This window comes from Lepidochelys kempii, chromosome 16 (genome assembly GCF_965140285.1).
Source record: "Lepidochelys kempii isolate rLepKem1 chromosome 16, rLepKem1.hap1, whole genome shotgun sequence".
Classification (NCBI taxonomy): domain Eukaryota; kingdom Metazoa; phylum Chordata; order Testudines; family Cheloniidae; genus Lepidochelys; species Lepidochelys kempii.
Window position 1 is genome coordinate 12,467,929 of NC_136395.1, and position 26,545 is coordinate 12,494,473.

The 26,545-nt window shown below is 44.1% G+C and overlaps 1 protein-coding gene across 3 annotated transcripts in view; it reads left to right on the plus strand.

The window, feature by feature from the left end:
- Positions 1-26,545, plus strand: part of PAPPA (pappalysin 1) — a 228,169-nt gene that overhangs the window by 148,408 nt on the left and 53,216 nt on the right. For all 3 annotated transcript variants that reach the window (XM_073313934.2, XM_073313935.2, XM_073313938.1), the window contains 4 exons: positions 5,612-5,725; positions 5,953-6,088; positions 9,580-9,793; positions 19,805-19,973. In XM_073313934.2, coding sequence (XP_073170035.1) covers positions 5,612-5,725; positions 5,953-6,088; positions 9,580-9,793; positions 19,805-19,973 — 633 coding nt within the window. The remainder of the gene's footprint in view (positions 1-5,611; positions 5,726-5,952; positions 6,089-9,579; positions 9,794-19,804; positions 19,974-26,545) is intronic.

Here is a 26,545-nt window from a genome sequence, read left to right on the forward strand (position 1 = left end):
ATGAGGCCTCACCAATGTCGAATAGAGGGGAATGATCACGTCCCTCGATCTGCTGGCAATGCCCCTACTTATACATCCCAAAATGCCATTGGCCTTCTTGGCAACAAGGGCACATTGTTTACTCATATCCAGCTTCTCGTCCACTGTCACCCCTAGGTCCTTTTCTGCAGAACTGCTGCCAAGCCATTCGGTCCCTAGTCTGTAGCGGTGCATGGGATTCTTTCATTCTACGTGCAGGACTCTGCACTTATCCTTGTTGAACCTCATCAGATTTATTTTGGCCCAATCCTCTAATTTGTCTAGGACCCTCTGTATCCTATCCCTACCCTCCAGCGTATCTACCTCTCCTCCCAGTTTAGTGTCATCTGCAAACTTGCTGAGGATGCAATCCACGCCATCCTCCAGATCATTAATGAAGATATTGAACAAAACCAGCCCCAGGACCGACCCTTGGGGCACTCCACTTGATACTTGCTGCCAATTAGACATGGAGCCATTGATCACTACCCGTTGAACCCGACAATCTAGCCAGCTTTCTATCCACCTTATAGTCCATTCATCCAGCCCATACTTCTTTAACTTGCTGGCAAGAATACTGTGGGAGACCGTGCTAAAGTCAAGGAACAACACGTCCACCGCTTTTCCCTCATCCACAGAGCCAGTTATCTCGTCACAGAAGGCAATTAGATTAGTCAGGCATGACTTGCCCTTGGTGAATCCATGCTGACTGTTCCTGATCACTTTCCTCTCCTCTAAGTGCTTCAGAATTGATTCCTTGAGGACCTGCTCCATGATTTTTCCAGGGACTGAGGTGAGGCTGACTGGCCTGTAGTTCCCAGGATCCTCCTTCTTCCCTTTTTTAAAGATGGGCACTACATTAGCCTTTTTCCAGTCGTCTAGGACCTCCCCCGATCGCCATGAGTTTTCAAAGATAATGACCAATGGCTCTGCAATCACATCCGCCAACTCCTTTAGCACTCTCGGATGCAGCGCATCCGGCCCCATGGACCTGTGCTCATCCAGCTTTTCTAAATAGTCCTGAACCACTTCTTTCCTCACAGAGGGCTGGTTACCTCCTACCCATGCTGTGCTGCCCAGTGCAGCAGTCTGGGAGCTGACCTTGTTCGTGAAGACAGAGGCAAAAAAAGCATTGAGTACATTAGCTTTTTCCACATCCTCTGTCACTAGGTTGCCTCCCTCATTCAGTAAGGGGCCCACACTTTCCTTCACTTTCTTTTTGTTGCTAGCATACCTGAAGAAATCCTTCTTGTTACTCTTAACATCTCTTACTAGCTGCAACTCCAGGTGTGATTTGGCCTTCCTGATTTCACTCCTGCATGCCCGAGCAATATTTTTATACTCTTCCCTGGGGATGCCTTCTGTAGTCCAGATTCTATGCAAAGTTTGCAGATTTCCAGGCCAGGCTCCCTTAGTGGTGTTGGTCTCTCGCATTGGGGCCCCTCTTCACCAGCTCCCTGCCCAGCTTCTGCCCTTCCAGCATGAGTCCCAGCTGAGTGTCTGACAGTCTCACCCTGCTCCACACCTGGGCCTTAGCTTCTGCTGCAACGTACTCTGTATGCAGTGCACTCTGGGTTTTTCTTCCCTGCAGCTCCTGGCTAGCCATGCCATTGCTGTTTCCAGGTCACTTGAACTTCATGCTGGTTCAGGGTCTTTTCATGGGGTGTCTGCCTCTCTTCCTACCTGGCCCACTGAGAGGGGGAATGTGCTGTGGGGAGGGGGTTGTTGGGAATCGTAGTTTCCTGCTTAGCAGATCCATCACACCTTCTACAGTTCCTGTGCAGGACTTTGTGTCCCAGCACAAATATACTTGTCACGGTGAATTGTAACCGAGGAACCCATTGTACTCATTTGGGGCTTGCTCTTTCGCAAACAGTACTGTGTTCGGCATGTTTCATCACAAAGGATCCCAAAGCAATTTTATTACTGTAGTCCTACAAATAGGAATTGCTTTGGCCAGTGCTGAAACGCAGCCCCCTGCTACAGCAGGAAGCAGTGGGCCCTTAACAACACACCACAATGCCACATATCAGCATTGTATACGTAAACATTACATGCACTTTAAACTGTCTCACCTGAAAGCCACCCTGCTCATTGTCACCAGATGAGACACTGGTGCAGCTCTGATGATCAGCAGCAAGGCTTGATTTGGAGGAAGTGAGAACAGACCAGATCATACACTATGGTCTTATCTATGCACTGGAGATTTGCCCTACTTACAGCCATCTGAGGCCACCTACCTGGGTAGCTGCACTGACTCAAACTCCTGGTATAGATAGGCTCAGCTGCTATTAATTGCAGATTTTTCCTTCTGTCTGTTTCAAGTAGGGGTGAGTCCCATCAGTGCAAATAGGAGCTTTGCTTGACTTCACTTGGGGGTTGCTTTGTCTGGGCTGAATGGTTGCTTGGCTGGGTTGAATGGTACACGACCGACACATGCTTGCTTGCAGAGGCAGATCCTTCATGTGTTTATAGGCCTCATCATGGTATCCTCTGAGTGCCTCTCTGTCTTTCATGGATTTTATCCTCACAGAAACCCTGTCAGATAGGGAATTGTTCCCTCATTTGTAGATTAAACTTGTTGGGCTTCTAGTAATAAGGGTCTGAAGCTAGAGCTCTTTGGTGCTGTTGGCCGTCACATACTCTGGCAGGGCTGCTTGAAAGGGAAACATGGGGAAGCTCCTAGCAAGTAATTCATGGAGATACTTTGCAGTTGCTTTGTGGCAATCAGTAATTGGCTAGAACTGAGGAAAGGATACATTCACCATGTGCATTAGAAGGACTACTGAAATGGTGAAATCTGTCAGAGAGTGGGACAGTTAATCTAATCAGGTGTTATGGCACAACCCTTAAGGAACTTGACCATACTAGGGAAATTTGTTATCAATTGCTAACTCCAGCCTTAACAATGGTACAACTCCTGCAGCCATTCTTAACACCACATGGATTAGATTTGCTCAGACCCCTGTCAATCACAGCTTTCCCCTTGATCTTTACCCCTCCCCCTCCCCCTGCAATGTTCTGAGTTGTTTGCATAAGTAGTGACAGGTCAGCCTCAAAAGGTTGGGGTGCTTATCTGAACCTTTTTCAAACTAGCCAAATCTACTGAGTCTGCAAAATTGAAGTAGAAATCTCCTAGGAGCAGACTTTCTTGTGAGATGTTAAGGATTCTGCTTATGTTCCCAGATAGAACCAGAAAGAGCTACAGTTCACAAAAAGTGAAAACTAGCTATTTAAAAGTTATCAAAGTTTTTCTGATCCTCAACAATGGTTTGTTTTGGGTTTTGTTCAAATTTTTGGTGAAGGTCTGGGCCTGTTTTTAATATTGGTTCTCACACATCTTTTAAGTGGCATTTAAAATGAGCCAAACCCCAGCTCTCCTGTTTCTCTCAACCAGCTTTTTGTGCTGATAGTTAGTAGAGAAACAAGAAAAAGAACAAAACAATATAAAAGCAGTGAGATCTTTGTTCATGTCAAAGAGTTCTATGACCATTTAAATTGCAGATGTGGGTAAGATACATTTCCTAACTGGATAGGTACAGTATTAAAATAAAACCCATGCTCCCAACAAGAGACAGGCTGCTGAAAATGCAAGAAAGGAGAATTGTGAAATGATACATGTTGAATTGTTGGACTGGATTTCAAATGCCAAAGATAGTTTATGTAAAGTCTTGCACTGTTGTAAAATGTAACACTATCCACTGGCTAGCCTCAATGAAGCTTGGTCCCAGTTGTTTAAAAAAAAACAAAACTAAAAATCTTCTTCCAGCCCATTAAAGCTGATTTATATTTTGTGCATAGATTCCTCAGCGCTGGGCCTTTAGGGATTCAAATTATAGAAGCTATTACCTCACTTTTGGCCAATCCGATTGCTCCATTCCCAGGCATTCCAAGCACTCTCAGCATTTGCCTGCCGAGACCGGGAACAGAGTTCGGTGCACAATTACTGAATGGACACTGTATTTTTCACTATCAAAATAGCTCTTGTAATATGCTCAGTTCCTGTTTTAAAAACAACAACAACAGTGGTGTAGTTTCAGGGAATGGGCTATTTGCAATGTATTGACTTTGGAGCTCTCCGTTGAGGCCCCACTTTTGCAGTCAGACCCCCCACTGCACCCAACGGAACATAGCGCTGCCCAATGCAGACCTCTGCACTTGTGGTCCCAATTGCAGAGTCAGGGCCTTAGACAATCGAGGTGCCTTGGCCTCCAGGTTTGGACTCTTCTCTCTGCTACCAACTTGTGTGACCATGAGGAAAACACTTCACCTCTCTGTGCCTCGTGTTCTCCAGATAATAATGTTGCTGAGTTTGCAGAGGGGCATCAGTAAAGGGCATTGAGATCCTTGAATGGAAGGCATCCTACATATGCAGTTGTGGTTTTAATGTTCAAAGCACTGCAGCTTTGCTGTTCTTCCATTCAGTTTTCTCCAGAGGCAGCACTATGGGGGCTAATAATTCACAGCTACATATATACATTTAAAAAACTATTTCACTTCGCTATGATATTGCAAGAGAAAATCCATGTCATTTCCTGAAGATTATTTTTCACGTCTTCCATACTGACTGTGCTCTGCATTTCTTATGCACTTAAATCCCTGTACCCTTCCTAGCCCTTTTCACCTGTCCCACCATTTCAGATATGCCGTATTTGTTCTTGAGCAGAATGGAGAGGTTTGCAGATAATCCCATCTCATTTTCACCTCTGCCTCACCAGGGGATGAATTATATGGGATGCTATGGGAATTGTATGGGTTGCTATGGGAATTGTATGCTATGGGATGAATTGTAGATGTGAGAAGAAGGTGATTTTGATTAAAGAAACTAATTAATAAGATTACCATTTTCCTATCAGGGCCCATTTCAGGTTAGGTTGTGGAGGCAATGCTGATGGCATGTATTTTCAATTTCACATGGTCATCTGTAGCCATCCTGAAGAGAGAGACAGCTAGTAACTGTCAGTAACATGCAGGGTTTAAATAGAAAGACACAGTGTGTAGAGAGTGCTGGCTGCATCCACAATATCCTATCTGTCTATGTATCTAAGAAGCGAAGTAGGTGACATGATATCTTCTATTGGCCCAACTTCTTTACAAGCTTTCGAACTACCCAGTCTTTTCCAGGTCCAGGGAAGGAGTGCTTCAAAAGCTCGAAAGCTGGGACCTCCACGAACAGAGGATGATCTAATAAAAGATATCACCTCACCTACTATGTCTCTCATATCCTGGGACTAATATGGCTACAACAACACTGCAAATATCTCTCCATCCATCTATTATTTTAGTATTTTGACTTCAATGGGAGCAAAGTTAGACTGGGCACTTTTGAAGACTCCACCCTTAAACAATTAATCACAAAAGGAAACTTTCTTTTGGCAAACACAGGGCCACTATGAGTCTGGTGTTCCTGTTCATGGTGTCATTGTGGAATAATCCAGTGGTGTATATGACCTAAAAATAATGATGTCTATTAACCTAATGGTATTAAAAGTAGCATTTTCAGTTCTTATGGACACCAGCACCTCTTTTGACAGTCATATCCATTTCATACTTGAATCTGAATCCATTGTTACATTTCCCCTGTGTCGGTCAGGTATGCCGAACCAAGGTGATGGACCTGAGCGATGTGGTGTCTGAGTATGCCTGGTATCCCTGCACAGCCAACTTACCATATTCCCATATGGCTCAGACCATTTTCTGGCTCAAGGTAAGAGATACACACATACCAGGGCAGTGACTTTCCTTTTTTTGTCTTACCTTTTTTGCAAAATTAAAAACCACAACGTTGTGAGCACGGACAAAAGAAGACTTTTGTGTGGTTTGTGACAGGAACTGCGACTGAAAAGTGATGCTTCAGACATTGTATCTTAAAAACGTAAAAACCCATGACCCACACCCATTCTGCGCCTGATTTGCTATGCTTCCTTCTCACAGGCATATTTTTCTCAGCCCATGGTGGCTGCTGCTATCATTGTCCACTTGGTCACTGATGGAACACACTACCTGGATCAGAAGCAGGAAACGATCACTGTGCAACTGTTTGACACCAAGAAGCAAAACCATGATCTTGGTAAGACAGTTTTGCAATGAGCTTTGCCTTTCTTCTTCCATCGGTTTCCTCTGTTTGCTCCACCCCAATTCAGAGGAAGGCCGGTACCGCTGTTGAGCTTTCCCACCAGCAGCCTGGTGTTGCTGGAGTAGAGCGCCAGCAGGAAGACGAACCCACTTCAAGCTCCAAGAGCTGGGGTTTATTGCAAGTCTGTGCTGCTAGTCAAGTATTGTCATGCCCACTGAGACTACACAGTAACTAATCACAGTGGGCTAGAATTCTTGAAGTGCTCAGCTCCCCTGTAGGCATCAAAATAAGGGCCACATTTTCAAAAGTGCTCATCACCCAGGAGCTCCAATGGGGAGGTTTTTAAAAGACCGTAGCAGGTTGGGTGCTGAGTTCTTCTGAGCTTCTGGCCCTGATGATGGGAGCTGAGCCCTTCTGAATATTTATCATAAAGCCTCTTGCTGCCATCCCTGCAGCCTTTGCAGATGGCTTTTGTTGAGGCTGCAGCCCCCAAAACCTGAAGAAGCCCGTTTGCCACCGCTGTTATCCATACACCAGGTGTGTGTGTGTGGCAGGGAGGAGGAGTAGCCTTTGCAGGTATTCTGATGGCTGGAGTACAGAGGAATTATTATTGTTGTCAGACGCTCTCCTAAATCATTCCCCCTTTTCTGGATTTTCTTACCCTTCTCTGTCTGTAGAGAGGAGGAGGAAGGAGACCAGGGCAGGAGAAAGGATATTTGACAGGTTTCCCACTCAAAATTAACTGGGCCTGAAACAAAGGCAAGTCTCTAGGGGTTCACTCGCAGCAGAGTAAACAGAAATTTATGTGGGTGACTCCCATTTAGCACTGAATGAAATGTATCCAGATAAGCCCAGCGCATTGCTCTAGCTGAGCGGGTTTCCTTAAGCAACAGTCCCGGAGTATACAGCACACCTTAAGTCAGCAGCATCCTTCTCCTTACACAGCAGAGTGACTTGTAGTCTTCCTATGGTGGCCACCTTCTTAAATATAAATGAGAAAGAGCTAACCATGGTAACTAACAGATAACATACAACTATATGGAGAGACAGACAGACTGAGAGGGCGCAGGAGAGAGAAAGGAGAAGCAGCGATCAAGGGCGAAGTTTTGCAAATCTTGCAAGAAGTTGCAACATGAGTTTGGCACTCTCCAAACTGATGCCTGCAAATCTTCACAGTCAAGGGACTCTCTTCATCATGGAAAGGCCCCGTGGACCACCCCAGGTTAGGTTGCTTTTTGTAGCTGAATGGAAGGGAGAAATATATAAGACTCAGCTCAGCAGTTCTTACTCAGCTACCATTTACGTCAGTGGCTGTTTTACTGACTGCAGGATCAGGCCCATTCTGTGCCTTTGTGAGGTGTGTTATTACATGAATAAAGACAGACTAACTACCTAAATTGAAAGGAGCCTAGAGGAATTGTTTCGGGGAAGTTCTGTGTCATATGTTAAACAGGAGGTCAGACTAGATGGTCACAGTTGCCCCTTCTGGCCTTTTATGTACAGACAGTGAGCCTTAGGTATAACAGGCAGAAAGAGACAACAGATTTCACGACATTTATTAGAACATGTTTTTATTGTGTCTTCTGGACTTAGTAAAAAATGAGGTCAGGGGTCCATGGTGCCTTGCCTAGGAGAGAATGTGAGGAGGATTGCATTTTTACCTACCAAGACAGCATGTGAAAAATATAAGTCATGCAACCAGATAGATTAGACAGCCATGCAGATAGCTCTCACCCATGTGGGTCTGCCCAGTATGGCCTAGTCCTGTCTTGGATGGGCTCCGTCTAGGGAAGAAAGAGAGAGTTCCGTGTCCATAATCCATTTTCCTTTGTTGGGAATTGAAGCACCAATTAGTAGCGCCCGTGGTAGTGATCTGTTTTGTTGCAGATACCTGACTGCTAGGAGTTGAATCAAAATGAATAACCAGCCCAACAGTGAGGACTTTGGGGCTTTCCATCAAAGACAGCAGAAACGTCCAAGGGATTTGGAATCCTGGGATTCCAGTGGGGCTCAATTTACGAATTAACTGCACCTGTTTCTAAGTGCGAAACCTGCACCGTTCCTCAGGGAGCTCATATCAAAAGACCTCTGGGAGGCAAGCAGACAGAGAGGTTATGCCAGGGTCAGATAGGAACCAAAGGAGAAGAGAAGCCTTTTATTTATTATTATTATTTATTTATTTTATTTATTATTGCTGGAAGAAGGACAAGGAGATCAACACATAAAAAAGGGCAGTTTCAAAGAGAGAGGTTTAAAGAGAATGATCAGAAGCCTGTCTTAATTAACTGGAAATCACTTTCTAAGAAAAAAAAATATCCCCACACCCCCAACCTTGAGTCAAGAAACCTGAACGGGGTGGGGGTGGGGGGAATCTCTGAGCCAGTTAAACACGCAAAGAGAATTTAGTCTCAAATTTGTCAGTGTATCGGTGTCACCAAAGGCACTGGGCCAAATCCATCGCTGGTAGAACTACAGGGAGGTGAATGGACCTGGGGCCAAATTCATCCTTTATGCAGCTCTGAAGTCAGTGGAGTAAGGGCTGAACATTCATTGCTGGTGCAACAAATTGGAGTGAATGGAGTTGCAGTCCAGTTGGCTCCTGGGGTAACTCAAATGAAATCAGTAGGGTTACTGCAAGAATGAATTTGGCCCATTAAGTTCAGACTTTCTGTACTGTGGCCTGATCCCAGGAGGTGCTGAGCAGCTACTGAGTGTCCTCCTGTCCTACTGAAGTTAATGGGATGAGAGAGGTGCTCAGCATCTCTGAGGATGGTGCACAGTACCTCCCTGAAATGGACAGACTTCATGCATCTTTGGCTTATTTTCACCTCAAGGTCACCTTTAAAACCTCATTTTCTCCCACCACACACCTGTATCTCTCCCCTGGCTCATCAGCACAGTATTGTCCTGTTTGGAAAAAGCAAGAAGCTACTTTGTTTAAAAAAAAAAAAAAATCAAATGACCAAACAAACAAACTGGTGTATGTCCTGCATCCAGTGGGGAATTGCACACAGCTGCAAAGAAACCACTGGTAAACTGCCCATTTTGCACAAAGCTACCCATTCTGTTTGTGCAGTTACATGTTTCGGTGCATAGCACAAAAAGTCTAATCGTTTGCTTGCTTATGCTGTTTTAATAGTAGTGTAACTCCATTGCCTTTAATATAGTTGCTTCTGCTTTAATAGGGTTTAATAGAAGTGGAGTAAGATTTAATAGAAATTATTCTAAAAACCTACAGAAATTACTGGAGAGAATGGAAGCCTTTCTTTGGGTTATTTGGACCATCCTATCTGATTCTTCAGGAGAGATATACTTCTCTGTAAAATTTTAGGAGATGGTTCCCAAAACCTCCTGTATTTTAACTGTTAAATTCTGTAGAGCTTTTCCATAATGGCTGAATGCTTCTGAAGTGCTGATGGCATGTGGGTGTAATTGTGCAAAGTACTGATCCCCCCCATCTTCCCCGGTCTTGTGTCTTCTGACAGGTGTCCACGTTCTGAGCTGCAGAAACAATCCCCTGATTATCCCTGTGATCCATGACCTCAGTCACCCCTTCTACCACACCCAGGCTGTCCTCATTAGCTTCAGCTCCCCGTATGTGGCCATCTCTGGGGTGGCCCTCCGTTCCTTCCACAACTTCGACCCCATCACCATCAGCAGCTGTCAGAGAGGACAGACCTACAGCCCGGCAGAGCAGAGGTGAGCCTGTCAGCACGCCGCCTCCTCCCCTAGCCACCCACCAACTTCAGCTCCAGTGGGTCTGATCAAGAGGTTAAAAGGAGATAGGAGGGGCAAGGCCAATGAACTCTGCTGACCCTTTTGTGTTGTTGGTAAAAACAGCAGTGTTCTCATTGACCAGGATGGATGGGACATTTAACCCACACGGGACACTGTTAGTAAATTATTTCCTACTCCTTTTTCCTCCCTCCTCTGTTATGAGATGGAATTGTGGCCAGCTGGCTCTATACGCATTCTCCAATAAGGAGTGGAGTTAGCCTCTCACAAGTATAGTCCTTGCTCTAAACTGCATTAGCATTACTATGGATGCACTTCCATGGTGAATTAAGGGATTCCTGTGCCTTTGTTAGGCCTGATTCTGAAAAGCACCTCATGGTAAGTGCTTAGTACCTATCACTTCTACTGATTATAAGGTGAGTCAAGGGCCCCCAGAACATTCTGTGGCTCTTTCCCATGGTCTGGAAAGCTTTTTGGGACCCTGTAGGATGATAGGCCCTATAATAAGCTTATTGTTGCTATTGATACATATCAATAGGTCATCACCAATCCCTCCCCATCTCTGCTTTGCAGCATCATGAAGAGATTGTGACCTTTCACAGTCCAGTCTCTACAGTCTCATGGATCTTTTCAGAAAGGCACTGAAAGGATGTGGGGAGAACTTAGCAAAAAACATAAAAGTCATGGGTTTTTTTCTCACTATGCTCAAAGCTGCAAGTAATAGTCAAATTGTAGCAGCAGTTTGAGTAGAGTACAATAATAAAACAAGCAAGTTGCATTCCCTCACAAGCCCCTGCTCTGCCTCCTAGGATTCTAGTAGTACTCTCAGGTTTTTGATAGCACTCCTGGCTGGTATTTTAGGACCTCACTTTTTATTCCGAGGGGTGGGGGAGTATATCTATAGCTAAATCAATTCAGTCAGTGTGTTCTGACCTAGATTCAATCATTTTGTGCAATAAGCTGTATAAATTCAGAGGCCCAAACTCAGCAAGATCAAGTTTCAGATGAGAGGTCTAGTTTGGAAGTCTGGCCAACTCCCAGTGCAGGAGGTAGAGAGAGAGAGAGAAACCGACCCGTCAGAAGGAAGTAGCTAGGAGCAATGTGGAGTTTGAGAGGGTTCGGAAACAGTGCCCCATTTCTCTCTCTCGCTATTTTTCAGTAAAATTGAACCATTTATTGTGAAATTAGAAGTGCTGTGTGTTTAGAAAAGATATTTCCTTGATTTAAAAAAATACATTTCCCCTTAGGCAAGACCTCAGCTGCAACAGAGCAAACTAACCTTTCGAAACATTTCTTTAACAATAATAACAATTGCCCACTCTGTCTTCTCTCCATGTTTTTAATGACACATGGCTGACCCCCTTTAAGCCGCAGCCCATTGGATCCCAAACTTTCAAAGTAAGAGTCTCACCTATTCAAAATAGTAAAACTCAGAGACATCCGGGTTATGGCTAAGTACTGGATTATGAATAAAGCTTCCAATTTCAAGTAAGGATTTAGAGACTTTCTGAAAGAAGGATTGAAATCAACAGGAGCCTTTCCATTCCCTTCAATCAGGCCCTAATGGTGGGAATGCAAATCACTGCATGGTGAGACTGCTTGTGGTGACCATATATAGTTCCGCCCACCCCCCTCCATAAAATAGTTTGAACGAGTGAATGTTATAGGGAAAGGAGTGTTAAGACAGGCATCAAAGAGGCCAAGAAATGAGCAACTTTCCAGACCTCTGGGAGTTAGCTGCTATCTTCTTGCTTCATTTATTTACCCAATCTGAGATGAACTTAGAAAGAGGGTTAATTTTAAATTAATTCTTAACCAGATCAGAACCTGCATGTAGGTTTCCTGTTCCCTTCTGCAGAGCCTGCCAAGCTGTCTTGATGTATTTCCCATTTGGGCTGTCCTCGATGGTAGACTCCAGCTGATCTCATACAAGCATGCACACATGCATTCTCTTTCCAGGAACTGTCTCTCTACTCCTCTTTCCCATTGGCTCAGGTCTCATTTGATGAGGTGACTTTTGTTTGAAATTTGCTTTCCAAATATAAGATTTTCCTCCTTCGTTTTCCTTAGATAAAAGTGGATATTTTTGCCTCTAATTTTGGCTTCAGTCTGCAAGAAAAGATTCTTTCCCACCCCACAAGGAGAATTATTTTGGTTGGGGAGAATTGTACCCTCAGATATACAGATGCTTATAAGCTTGGGTGAGAGTCTGAATATGGAGGAGAGAGAGAAGAGGAATATACCTCCTTTTAGAGGTTCACACAGCTTTTATTTTGGGTGTGAATTCATCTTTCCCATTGTCACGAGTTGGTCACCCTGATGACTGAATAAAACATGCATTCCCTCTCCCTTTTAAAAGTATATATTTAGAGTGGTATTTTAAGAGCCTAAGGAAATTAGGAGCACAAGTTCCATTGAAATTCATTAGGATTTCTGCTCCTAATGTCCATAGGCACTTTGGAAATTCCAACCTTAATTTATAAGACATTTATGGAGTGTTCATAACATTGCATTCCTTATTTTTCCACTGATTTTCTTTTTCCAGTGCAGCTGACAGTGGGACTTTTGACATGCTGTCAAAATGACATGGGCGGTTGTGACATGACACCCTCAGAGCCGATACCATGGGCCTGATTCTCCTCTCAGACTAGTTCTACACTTGTACAGCTCCACTGATTTCAGTGACGTTACTCCTTATTTACAGTAGTGCACAAGAGATCGAAGACAGGCCCATATAAGCATTTGCTTCCACCCAGGAGACACTATATTTCCATGAAGATGTGTGTGCGGTGATTGCGAGGGAAAATCAGTGGTTGCCAGACCTGGGTTTGAGATACTGTGGTTATTTCCTTTTCATGGTGCAGGGAGTCAATGTGATCTCTTGCGTGTCCACTGTTCTTGCTTGCTGACATTTTCATGGCAACCTCTGTATGCCTTGTTCACAAGAAGAGCTGGGCATCTCCTTCACTTTGTCATGGATTTGTTACTCTAATGGAAACTGCAGCTTCACAGCTTAGGCAGACACCTTGGTCCAACTGCTAGAATTCCTGGTTTCCCAACAGCATTTCAGCTTTACAGTTCTCCACTGACTCCTTGTTTATAATGAAGATAAGTTTCCCCTTTGTGGGAAGGCCAATGGTATCCTGTTTTATGTGGTTCTCTGGTACAGGTACTGCATGTTTTCTTGTTACATAACTATGTCACCACTGTGTGTATTTTATAGTTTGAAGAAAGTACATTTGCTTTTCCCAGTTCCATTGAACCTTGTTTTATTACTATCAACCTCACTGTAGCAGCCAAGAACCAGCTTATGCAGGGTGGGCTGTGTTTTTTACTCCTTTGACTTATGTCTATGTAACGATACACATATACATATAAATCTCTGCCTGTATACACAGATACACACTTAACAACTCTTTATGTCATGGACAGGGCTGTAGGCAAAATAAACTAAAATAAAATCAGCATCTCCCAACTGCTTCTCAGCTCCCTGAGTGCAATAATCGGGATCTGAATAACAGACCTACAGTTTGTTTAGACATGGTTTGGAAACCATGCACCCTCAGCTCCTTCCACAGAAGTGCATGACCTGGCATACCTGAGCCAGCATAAACCATTCCTCAACAACATGCAATCCCCTCCCCTCACCCCTGCCCTAAAAAAATTCCTTCCATCTGAGAATTCTCTCTTCGATGGGCCAACACAACCCTCTCAGAAAGGTGGCCTCTCTCTCCTTTCAAGCATTCGCTCAATTCTCTCCTGCTCTCTCTGTCTCCAAGAAGAAATTACTAAGGAGACAATCATCTGCAAAAGCATAACAAACCTGATCATCTTTTGTAGTCCCTCCTGTGACTTTTTTAAAGAGAAAACAAAAAAGAATCTCCTCCTCCTCTGATCTCAGACTTGTTATTTAATGCTCCTTTTCTTAACTCATTCTGCTATAGTTTCCAACTCTTCTGCTTTCTTTCATTTTACGCAATTGCGGTCAATCTGCTTCTGGTGAAATTACTGAATTTCTCAGAGAGCTGTTAATCATAGAAGTCTTGGCCCGTGACTTGGGTTATAATTCAATGGGGTTTTAACCTTCACCCTGTTTTGGTAATTGGCAAACAGCATCATTTGGCTTTTATTAAGCTAGAATGTGGTGCGCTTTTTTTTTCTCTTCAACACATTTTCACAGGGAGAAACTGCAAGGCATTCAGTTGTTAACACACACCTCCCAAACACTGCTTAGCTGCCTTGAGATCTTAGAGGTGTTTTGAAAGCTTGAGCATTTTGAGGTCTTCATTTCAGCAGAAGTCTCACTGGACATGATATTTCACAGAGCAGGAGAACCAGGTGGAAAAATTTTCATGGAGTCCTGGTAGTGGAACTCAGGGGTCCTGACACCTGCCCCACCCTGCTCTAACCACTGTGAACCACTCCCCTTCCAAAGCAGGGAATGGAACCTAGGAGTCTGGCTAACCAGTCAGTCTAATGGCTCTAATCAGTAGGCGATGCCTCTCCTTCCTTTCAGTTCACTCAGTTTTAGAGCCAAACTTTTTAGAAAGCACTGAAGTGTTCAGGTAATTATTTCTCACATACATGCCTGCACACACACGCGCGCGCACCTTCTTTCTTTCTGCACTTCACTCCTATCAACATATACATTCACAATTCCCACTGAGGTCCCTCTGGGAACTGGGCTGAGGTCAGTTTCACCCAAGTCCTTGAATGAATACCCAACAGCTGGTAACTATTTCTGATCACTATCAGGGATAGGATTTGAAGCAGAGAACCTAAAATGAAAGGCTCTGAACCCCATTCCAAATCCCCTGACCCATCCAATCCCCTCTGTCTAATAAATTCTGATATTTGCCTTACACATATTCAGAACTTCTGCTTCAGAACAAAGAAATCGACAAGATGTTAGCAGAAAGCTGGAGAAAAGAAACTAAACAGACAACAAGATTTTCAAATCTTTCTTTGGTTGAACTGTATAACTGCAACCAGCAGTGTAACTGGAAGTAGCCTGATGCATCTGCTTTTCTAAAGCATTCATCAAAGCCTACTTTGTTTTGCGTAAAGAGAGAGAGTCTGCTTTTTCTCGGTTGACAAGTGCCCTCCAGACAGACCAGAAGAAATGTCCATCTCTGCTTTCTTGTGTCCACCTCAGTGAGACCTGGTGATGATGAGAACATTAGAAACATGGGTAGAGGATGTGTGTGTGTGTGTGTGTTATGTGCACTGTCATAGAATCAGTGTAGACAGAAATGTTTAAGATCTAAGGCCCAAATCTATCCTCAACTACACAGGTACATCTTTTATTTTACATCTGTGTAAAATAAGGTCAGAATTGACCCTCTGTTGTATGTCAGGGTGCATTTGTGTGTCTTTGTGCTTGCCTATACAAGTATATTTGGCAGAGAGATCATTAAGGAAATTACTTAAATAATGAGGGTGCACAGTGTTAGGTTGAGTTCTTGGAAAAAAGTGTTTGACCTCAGGATTAGGAAAAGATATTTGGCTGCTGTAAGCTTTACAAAGCAGGAGGTGTTGTTTTGTTTTTATGTAAGGAAGGAATAGTTCCTCTTAATTGTCATAATTTTGTACAAACACATAACAATACAGATGTTTCCAGGATTCTGTTACTGGGGTCCCCATTCAGATCACTTAACTACATGCTTAAGTCCCATTGATGTCATATACTTCCAGTGGGATTTAAGCACATGTTTGAAGATAAGCTCATGTTTAAGTGCCTTGCTGAATCAGGGCCAATATTAGAAGAGGGGAATTAGAGCTCAAGTTTTGAGCATATCTAGATTAGAGATTGGCGAAATGGTTCAGATAAAATAAATAAGATAAAAGATAAAATAAAGACTAACTCAGAACTTCAGCATAGATATGACCTGAACTCAAATTTTCTGTGAAGCTCAAAATACTTTGGTTAAATATATATTTTAACAAAGTCACGTGTCTCTTCTCCTCCCAGTTTCAATTGGTGCCACACTGTGAGATAGCCTGTCGGTGCAGTATTATTTCCAACATGGCTGAAAGCAAAAGGCACTAGAAATCTCATAGAACTCACAATCTCGTATTTCTCAAGATCTCCAGTCTGCAAAGATGTGGATGAGTTTGGAGGAGTGCATAGTTCCCCTTCCCCACATACTTTTCCAGGTTTTCCTGATTTGTCCAGAAATGTTGAAAGCCAGCATCACAGATTTGAGTGTCAGGGGTTAGAGAGCTTTGGAGACAAGGTACTTGAAAAGATACAGATAGTAATACAACCGTCCTTATGTTTCCAAACCAGTGGTATCTTCAGAGAGATGAGTCAGGAGGAATCAAGCTATGCAAAATGTTAATAGTGAAGATCAAAACCAAGTGGTCTCTCATTGTGGGTGTCCCAATTTTTAGGTGCACAGCTTTAAATGCATAGGGCCGGATTGTTGGAGTTTAGTGCCCCTGCAGCTGCTTTTGACTCCAGCTGGTGCTACAGGTGCGGAACACCTCTGAAAATCACACTGAAGCGGTCTCAGGTTGGGCACCCAAATGTAGAGACCACTTTTGAAAATATTGAGTCATACCCTCTCTCTACCTTGGCTTCCCTGTCTGTAACATCCCCTTCTTTGAAATCTGCTTAGTGACCCTCCGTTGAACAGTGCAAAGTTTCATTCAGTCATTCGTTGAAAAACTATTGTCCACACTTAAGAAGGTGGATTAAGGTAAAAAAATTATTTCATTCTCAGATTTTTTACTCTTTCGTTCCTTAGGAATGTATGGTTTCTTGAACATGTCGTGTTTTCCCATTCCTACGTGGTAGTACCTGAGAAAGGAATGGTGCAGCCCACCATTTTGTGCTTATGGGCATGATGGGTTCTGTCTGGATGTTTTTTCTTGTTGATATTTGTTTCGCCTATTTAATTCTGTACTTGCAGCACTCGGTTCAGGATGGTGACTCCCAAAGTCATTGGGATTTACAGCTGACAGTAGCTGATACCAAACTGGAACTAGTAGCAAGAGAGCCAAAAGTATTTAAATTGGAAACATTTGGTAGTGGTAGTTGTTGTTTTACAAAAAGTGAATGGTTGTATTGTTTTTTATGAAGTCATTCTTATAGAGTTACATGCCGAGAGAGCTGCTTGGATGAGCCTGCTAACCAAAGCATAATCTGGAGCCTCGAGGGATTGCTAAAAATGTTCCCCAGCCATTTGCTAAGACCACAAGGGGACTTGTAAACAGAAAGAGGAACATCACAAGAAGTGTTATTTAATGCTTTTGCCTCTGGTGTTTCAGTTCTGTACGACTATCAATGGTCATCTGGGGGCCAGATTCTTGTTCTCACATCAACCAATGTAAATCAAGACTAGCTCTGTTGACTTCAGTGGAGTTACTCCAGATTTGTACTGGTGTAAGGACAACAGAATTTGGCCCTAATTTTTCTCAGGTTTATTCCTTCCTATGATATCCTTCAAGGCTTGAATTCAGGGTAGCATCAATATGCTATACATTGGTGCACATCAGATATTTACTGAAAAGGATCTGTTATTTTATTTATTTTTATCTGACTTTTGTGCAGAAGGGTTTAATTCTTCCTGCAAGGTTTACAAGGTTCACAACATGTATTTTTGAGATCAGATTTCTCCTTATTCGATATGTTGAAATATCAGTAATGTTCACTTTGTTCCTCAACAACACAACTTACTTCTCAGTGAAGCACCAAGGCAGAAGAAACTCACATACAAAACATCACTGTCCAAAAATGGAGGAAAACAAAATAACAATTAGCCTCAGTGCACAGGTGTAGTTGGAATGTGTAGTGAGGATTGGACAAACCATCATGGTTCAATATCCATTCCCTTTTAGTGGCCAGATTCAACAGCCTTATGAATGTTAAGTGGGACCCTTTTCGGTAATTACTTCCACTCATGTCAACAGGACTACTTGCAAAGTAAGATGCTGCTCAATTTTAAGTAAGGGTGGCTGCCTCTAGGACTAGTTGAGGGAGTGCTTCTAAAAGACTCAGTACCAGAGATTTCAGTGGGATGGCTTATGGAGTAGGATACTACTCGTTCACAGTTTGGTCCTAAGTGGGAATTGTGGCAGCGTCTTTCCAATACTGTGAGCTTACTTAGGCTGGGAAGCACCAACCTAGAGGAAAGGGATGGGAATTGGGCCCATGGAGTCCGTCCGAATGCAGAGGATATAAGCAGCCCAACTCATTCCAGCGAAGGGCTTCCAAGAAGCAAGGGATGATTGAATTCCAAGCGTAGGTTACTTCCCAGGCGGGGTTATTTCCTAGTTGGAAGAGAAATGATTTGATACAGCGACAGAATACTGTGTCCAAGTCTGATTTGCAACTCAGGAAGTCCCAAGTTCTAAACCTGGCTCCACCTTTGACTCTCTGTGTGGCTCTGGGCAAGTCATTTCCCCTTTCTGTATCTCCTTTCCCAGCTCTAAAATGGGATTAATTGCACTGACCCAGCTTCCTCACAGGGATATCATGAGGTAGTTACTTAGTGCAGTAGTTCTCAACCAGGTGTCAGGGCCACCTGGGGGGCCGTGAGCAGGTTTCAGGGGCGGCCGCCAAGCAGGGCCAGCATTAGACTCACTGGGGCCCAGGGTAGAAAGCTGAACCCCCACCACATGGGGCTGAAACCCAGGGCCCTGAGCCACGTCGCCCAGGGCTGAAGCCGAAGCCTGAGCAATGTAGCTTCACGGGCATGGGGCCCCAGGCAGTTGCCCTGGTTGCTACCGCCTTTTATATGCAGAAAACCAGTTATTGTAGCACACGTGGGCTGTGGAGTTTTTATAGTATTGGGGGGGGGGGGGAGAGCCTCAGGTTGAGAACCCTGACTTAGTGTCCATACGACACTTTGACCATGTAAAAATGTCATGTAAATCATTAAAAGCAGCAGAGTCCTGTGGCACCTTATAGACTAGCAGACGTATTGGAGCATAAGCTTTCATGGGTGAATACCCCCTTCGTCAGATGCATGTCATGTAAATCATTGTTTCTCAACCCGCAGGCAGCTTGCAGCCCAATCATCCCCCAGCTGCAGCCCATGTGACATTCTCAAGGCCATACAGGTAGTATCTCTATTGTGTGGGTGCGGCCCACGTAACACACAGAGAGCTGCATATGCAGCCCACAGTATTAAATAGGTTGAGAACCACTGGGTAAATGCTCAAGTTCCTGAGCTGGATATGTTTTCAGTAGTTGTTGTGTCTGGGTTATCATAGACTGAAAGACTTTGCTGCACACAATCCTCTATGTGTCGTTTAAAAAAGAAATCACTATTTTGCAAATTGTTTTAAATGTTAATATCACTTCCTGCGAGGAAACAGAGAGGTTCCATCTGTTCAAATGCTTTGTGGACAGGAAGGCAGCATTGGAGTGATCTGAAAAGACAGCATGCTACTGAGCTTGTTCAAACTGATAAGAGCTTATCACTAGCTACATACCTGGAGTTGTGTCCTTTGAGTCTCAATCCAGTTCCCCAAAAACAGGTGTCAGCATCACAAAAACACCGGCTTTATCGGTATGGTCCGACCCTTGTAATTTCAGCAGAGACCAAAGATGGGATGGCGCCTGGAGACCGAACAACATCCCTAAACCTTGAAGATGGTTCTTCTCTGGCAAGGTTTGGGGGAGCGCTGAAGGGAAGCCTGAGATGCTGCACTGCACACTGTTCGTGTTCTGTGTATCCTGGACAAAAACCAAATGTCATTCTCAAGCATTGACAACCTGGCCCCTTGCACCAGCATTTTGTTCACACGCACAAGATCTATAATGTGCTGCAGGTGTCATTGCCAGCATGCACTCATTCAGCAGGAAGTGTGACAATGGTGCCTACTGTTCCCGGATGATTTTTGCAAAACTAGTTCAGTATGCAAGCTGTGTGACTTGTACGTGCTGCCCTACCAATGAAGCATTTGTCAGTGTAGCCTTGTTCTGCAAAAATGAACTAAAGGGGCCATTTCTTGTTTCCTTACTAGCTGTGTCCACTACTCCTGCGAAGCCACTGACTGTCAAGAGCTGGAGATTGAGAATGCTGTGCTGAACTGCACCAGTGGGGAGCTCTACGACGGTGCCCAGTGCAGTGTGAGTTGCAAGATGGGCTACATTCTGCAAGTACAGCGAGATGATGACCTTGTCAAGAGCCAGGTGTGTTGGGGGTTCTCCAGAAGGAGAGATGGGTAAATATAAGTCTGGATAAAATAGGAACTAACCCACACTTTCATCTACATTTCAAAATCTTTTTCAAACATGCCTCTGCACTTCCTAGTCCCTCCCAGGCTCAGCAGCAGAGGAAATACTGGAACACCATAAGAAAGTCCATTCTCATGGTACAATTTCTGGTCTGATCCAGGAGTAGGACATACCAGGAGTGTCACAAGAAATCCTGTTTTCACGAGATTTCAAGGTCACTTTTACCAACCCAGAAAGTTGGAATGGGTTCACAGGAAGTTCTTAAATTGTGAGAGCTGATCAGAATAGAAAGTCCAAAGCTTTGGAGGTTCCTTCATCATCACATGGATGATAAAACGTTGGGTCTTATTGTAGAAAGCCTTTCATGAAAGTATTTCCAACCAGCTTACAAACAATTTTGTTGCCCCTCATAAAATGCAAGAGAGAGAGGTTGAGTATTACTACCTTCCTTTGCAGTTGGAGAAATTGAGGCACGGAAAGGCCAAATGGCTCACACAAGATCACACAGGTAGGCATTGTCAGGACTGAAAATAGAATCCAGGTATCCTCATCCGCAAATCTATGCTTGAGCTTGTAGACTACACTCCTTCCCAACATCCAAACAGCTATAGCAAGATTAGATAAATCTGTAGCTTCTATATGTCTTCTTGTTTGAGAAAGGGGCAATTCTATAGAAACATGTTCTAATGATGGGTGAACCTCAGATGTTTCTGAAATTTAGAATTCCCAAACATTTAGATGGTTATTCTGACCTTATCTGATCTTATTAGGTCTGCAAAGCTGAACTGTGAATCTTATGAGCACGAGCTTTTTGGTGAGATTTCTGGTGTTTTCTCTTTTGTCTTGGCCTGATAATGTCACAGGCCACGCCTCTTTTGCAGCATTTCATTCCATCCGCTTCCAGACAGAACCTGACAGTGCAGAGATGCACAAACATGAACGACGACAAGGGGAAAAGTGTACCCGGGTTTTTCAGATTTAAAAAAAAAAAGGGGGGGGGGGTCAGACCTTGATATGCTGCCTCCCCTTAATGATGAGCTAAGCCTCCCATTCCACAAGTGCATTTGTTGGCAGAGAGGGCAAGGGACAGGGGAACTGTTCATTTGTTTTCCTGTTTAAACAAAACCCAGAAGGGAAGGCAACACCACTTAGCAAATTTTACATTCATTTTGTGCTGGAAATATTTATACTTTGTTCCTGGAAAATCTATGGTGTGTGTTGATAGCATGGCAGAGTGTTCATGTGTGTCACAGGAAGTGTGGAGTGTGTGCAAAGACCTTTTAGAGGAAACCTTGGAGAACCCTCCTTGGAATCCTTTTTTCCCCACTCCCACCCCCAAATACCTGACACTTGCTACAATCTGGTGCATTCCAAAGCCAAACTATTTGCTCTTCAGAAGGATTCTTGTGCGCGCCAGGCATAAGTCATCCCCAGGCAGGGATGATTTTTCAGTGCCCGGAGAGGGGGCTGAACTCCATCAGAGCTGTGAAAATCACTCCGGCTTTCCCTGCAGTTTGCAGGGAGAGAGTTAATGTGGGGGAGGGGGAGTTGTCCCATGCCTCTCACATGCAGAACCTCCCTGGATTCGTGTTAAGTTTGGGGGCAAAGCTTTGGAGTTTTCCGATACGCACACGCTGGTTCCCTCTTCTCAGACTTGTGTACGTAAAACCAGTTGGGACCTGTCCGTGAGACCAAGAGTGCTTTAGTTCAGGTGTTCCACATAGGCACTGTTTTCTGTGGTAGGGGCAGCAAGCATGGTGTTGTGGGGGATGTAAAGGAAAACAGCCACACTCAGCAGCTTGTCTGGATTTGTAAAATACTGGGCTCTTCATAAGATCACTGAGGGGGAGACAGAGTGGAGGGGAATGAGTCAGCCCTTTCAACTCCATTACAAAACAAATACAGGACCCCATGAGCTGGGCCTCTTCCATCTTAATTGGCATCAGCACCAGAACCCTAGCTCCAGCTGAGCATTTTTGCAGACTAGAAAACAAAGTCTCAAACAAGCCTGAATGACTGACCAGGGAAATAGTTGGACTAGATCTTTACATTGAGAACACAGGAATCCACAAACCAAATAAAACAACTAAAATTGTTTCACCAACACCGTATCACTTAAATGGGAAAAGTCCCTAATGGGGAAGATTGAAGCCAATTATTACTGTATGGTTTTGATCAGAGAACCCTGGTTTCAAAGTGTGCTTTTTTTCCGCCCCCAAAGCATTCAGGACTTGATCTGATTCATATGACACAACTTGAGATGTTAATTCCACTAGCCAACGAGATTCACTGTCTGTCACAATGCTCTTATCCGAACCCTGATCCATCCCGCACTTTGCTCTCAACAATCCTCTCCCAAAGAGCCAAAAAAAAAAACTAAAAAACCCACCCACCCTAGGCCAAAGGCTCTCTGTCTTTCTTATATTCTGTGCATTCATTATAGTGTGTATGTGGGCTTTGAGGCCCCAGTTCAGCAGAGTTAAGCATGTGCTTAAGTCCATCCCTCATCAACAAAGCACTTAAGCACATGCTTAAAGTTATGCATGTGCTTAGGAGATATCACCATGCTCCACACAGGGGCTCTTTATTTCATTGCAGTCAGGTGCTTCAGGCTGGAATTTGGGTTATTTTCACACAAGAAATAAAATCTCTGTGAAATCCTGGAATTTAATTATCATAGTTTAGATTCCTTTCATTTGTTTTTGTCCTTCCTCAATTGCTTCCCAACTTCCAGTTTCTCTTCTGATGACAGTAGTTCAGAAGTAAAATAGGATGTATTGATTGTTGACTATCTATAACCAATGGCCTTTTTTGCCCTGGGTTAGGATGGAATCTCTGTGTTTGCACAGTGGTTTTTTGTGCAGAACTGGAAACATGTTCCACTCATTCAACTGAAGGAAACTGGAGAAAGGGAGAAGGAAAGCAGTTTTGCACAAGCTGGTATTCCATAGTGTTGGGTAGGGAAGGAAATCAGGCATCTGAAAGAGAGTCATGAAGATCTATAGCCTTCTTGGCAGGAGGGACAGTGAGGACTGCCATGCTGATGAAAATGATTGATGATCATGCCCTGATTTCAGCACCAGAGCTGAATTTCTCATAGACATTTCAGGGTGAGGCTTTTTTAGGGACTGAACAGAGAGAATTCCGGGGCAGATTTAAAAAAAGAAAAAAAAAAAGATTTAGGAGCACAAGTACCCTTGAAAGTCAATCTCTATCAACCTTTAGGCACTTCTGAAAATCTCCATCTCAGTGGCTAAAGACTGTTCAGCCTTTCGGTCTGTGTTGAGTCCCGGTCCTTACCCATTCCTGGGACATGAAGATAAGAACATAAGAACAGCCCTACTGGGTCAGACCACAGGTCCATCTAGACCAGTATCCTGTCTTCCGACAGCGGCCAGTGCCAGGTGTCCCAGAGGGAATGAACAGAACAGGTAATCATCAAGTGATCCAGCCCCTGTCACTCATTCCCAACTTCTGGCAAACAGAGGCTAGGGACACCATCCCTGCCCATCCTGGCTAATAACCATTGTTGGACCTATCGACCATGAACTTATCTAGTTCTTTTTTGAACCCTGTTATAGTCTTGACCTTCACAACATCCTCTGGCAAGGAGTTCCACAGGTTGACTGTGCATTGTCTGAAGAAGTACTTCCTTTTATTTGTTTTAAACCTGCTGCCTATTAATTTCATTTGGTGACCCCTAGTTCTTGTGTTATGAGAAGTAGTAAACAGCACTTCCTTATCTACTTTCTCTACACCAGTCATGATTTTATAGACCTCAATCATATCTCCCCTTAGCCATCTCTTTTCCAAGCTGAAAAGTCCCAGTCTTATTAATCTCTCCTCATATGGAAGCCATTCCATACCCCTAATCATTTTTGTTGTCCTTTTCTGAACCTTTTCCATTCAATCAGTGCTCTTTGGGCGGGGGACTTCTAAGGGCAAACTCCGTCAGGTGACAGAACCCTGAATACAGCGAAGCCATGTGCAGTAAACAGAAGTGAAGTGGTGGCCTGGCTATTTACTGTAACTGTCTCTCAACCTCACCTAACTATATTGACGACAAAAGAAGCTCAGTGTGCGGATGGGGGCTAAATCCTCAATGCACCTTTCCCCACATAGGGCCGTTTTAAATTACCCACTACATCTGTTTCTTACTCTAGCCATATTTCATTTTGTCCCACCTTTCTTTTTCTCCCATCGTAATCTCTCTTGTTCTTCTTTTCCTCCCTCCTCTCTTCTTCTTTCATTACCTTTCTCTTGCTCCCACTCCCCCCATCCCTTTTTTGTCCTGCCTTCCCTAAAAGCCCCCATCGCTTGGTTATTTGTTGTCATCTCTCCTTCTGGATGCCACTGCCGCTGCGGCTGTGGTTGCGAGGTATTACTTAAAACCCAGCAGCTCCTTAATGTTGTGCAAAGGCATCATCAATCATGCCAGGCAAAGAAAGCACAGTTCATGTGGGTTCAATTAGCGGCACAGTAAGTGGGCAGCAGAGGAAGAGTACTTAGAGGAGAGCACACAGCTGTTCATTTTTAAGGAGGGGAAACTTCACACGTGAAACGACTCTTGAAGAAGGAGCAGACAGATCTCGGGTAGCGGGAAGGGGACGTGGATTCTCACAAGCTGTCAGAAGTCCCAAGAAACAACTTTTATGAGACTGGCTGAGTTTTAGTTCCTTTAATCTGCACCAGACACTGGGTGACTGTGTTTCATTTTTTCAATCTCTCCCTACATAAGGCTCATTTTGGAAGGCAGAGGAGTGAGGGCAGCAGTTGCTGGGGATGCCAGTCAAAGCAACACAAAGTGCCCAGAGTGACAGCTAATAAACCCCAGGCAAAAGCCAAGTGCTGCACAGATGCTGCCTTGGGCTGTGTGGCCTTGAGAGGTCTCCCCAGCTAAGCAGGCTTGTGCCTGGTCAGTATTTTAGTGGGAGAGCTGCAAGGAAAAGCATGGGTGCTTCCGGATATGATGCAGCTGATGATTCAGGGGGTGGTGCTGCTCCCTCTGAGGCAGGATTGATTAATGTCCCACTGTGGAATTAAGGAATGCTCTGTTGCTGGATCTGCCATCTTTTGGACGAAGTCCTGGCCACCTGCAGCCCTCCTAGAGCCTTTAGCACATTTTGCAAAAGGAGGGCTATGAATGCTGGTTCCCTGGATACATTTACTATAACTCTGGCAATCTAAATTCCCCCTGCACATTGAAACAAATAAGTTAGCTTTCACTTTCTTTGCTGAAAGCCATGACTGTGATGTTCTGCCACAAAGGTATGGGCGTTTCAGTATTAATTAAAGTGACGATGGTAGATGATCGATATGCCTTAAAGAGTACAGTATCAATGACCTTGAAAACCAAGAGCCCCCACCAGACAATGTAGGGAACCAATTGCTTGAGAAGCCAATGATCTCACACTCTGATATGTTATTTCTTTGCAATGGAACACTGATAATGTGCACTGGCTGAAGGGTTTGAAGTATCCTAGTGATTCTTCTTATCCTGAAGAGGACTGGAGGGAAGCCTAGGGCCGAATACAACAAGAGACTGAATTTTCCTGTTACACAGCAGAGAATGATCATGCCATAGCAGGATACAGGACAGAGGCAGCAATAAGTGCAGATTAAGTGCACTGCTGATACATGATGTCTTCTAAGCTACAGGGCAATAACACAGTCACTTACCATTTCCAACAGGCTGCAGCTGATTGCACCTATACTATTCAACTAATATACAACACAGCTACTGCTGAAGCCCTTCAGGAATAGTGCAGTGCACACTTGACTATTTCTTGAGTGGGTGGGCCTGCATAAATGTATAACGCCGGGGCTCAAGGTTCTGTATTACTTCCCTGTTTGTGGGAGCAGTTCAAGGTGTTCAGAAAATGCTTTGAACACTCTGATTGGGCTGGGGGCCTGGTTAATGAAAAGATTCTTTAAATACATTAGGAGCCAAGAGAAACGAAAAGGAAAGTGTAGTTCCTCTGCTTAACAGGGAAGAGAGCTAATAACAGATGACATCAGGAAGGCTGAGGTGTTGAATGCCCATTTGGCTTCACTAAAAAAGATAATGGTGACCAAATACTCAGCAGAATTAATATTAACAAGGGGGAAGGAACACCAGCCAAAATAGGGAAAGAACAGGTTAAAGAATGTTTAAATAATACGTAAGGAACTAGCGGAAGCAATCTTGGAACTGTTAGCGATTATCTTTGAGAACTTCTGGAGGATGAGTGAGGTCCCAGAGGGATGGAAAAAGGTAAACATACTGTGATAAAGTTCCTCCTCTACCTTGGTGGGTCCTGCACTTATTGGCGGATTTTGCTCACCCCAGTGATTCACAGTAGCCTTCAGTTTGACCACTTTTGTGGCTCAAATCTGCCGTTCACTCAGATAACCTCATCACTGGCCAGCATGGGGAAAAAAGAGTAAGAACAATCCCCGCAGTTTCTGCTGATCCGCCATGTGGGTCAGGAAGCAGCCTAGAGACCTTCCCCTCTGGTGGAACCTCCTGTGTTGGGTCCGGACTTGGG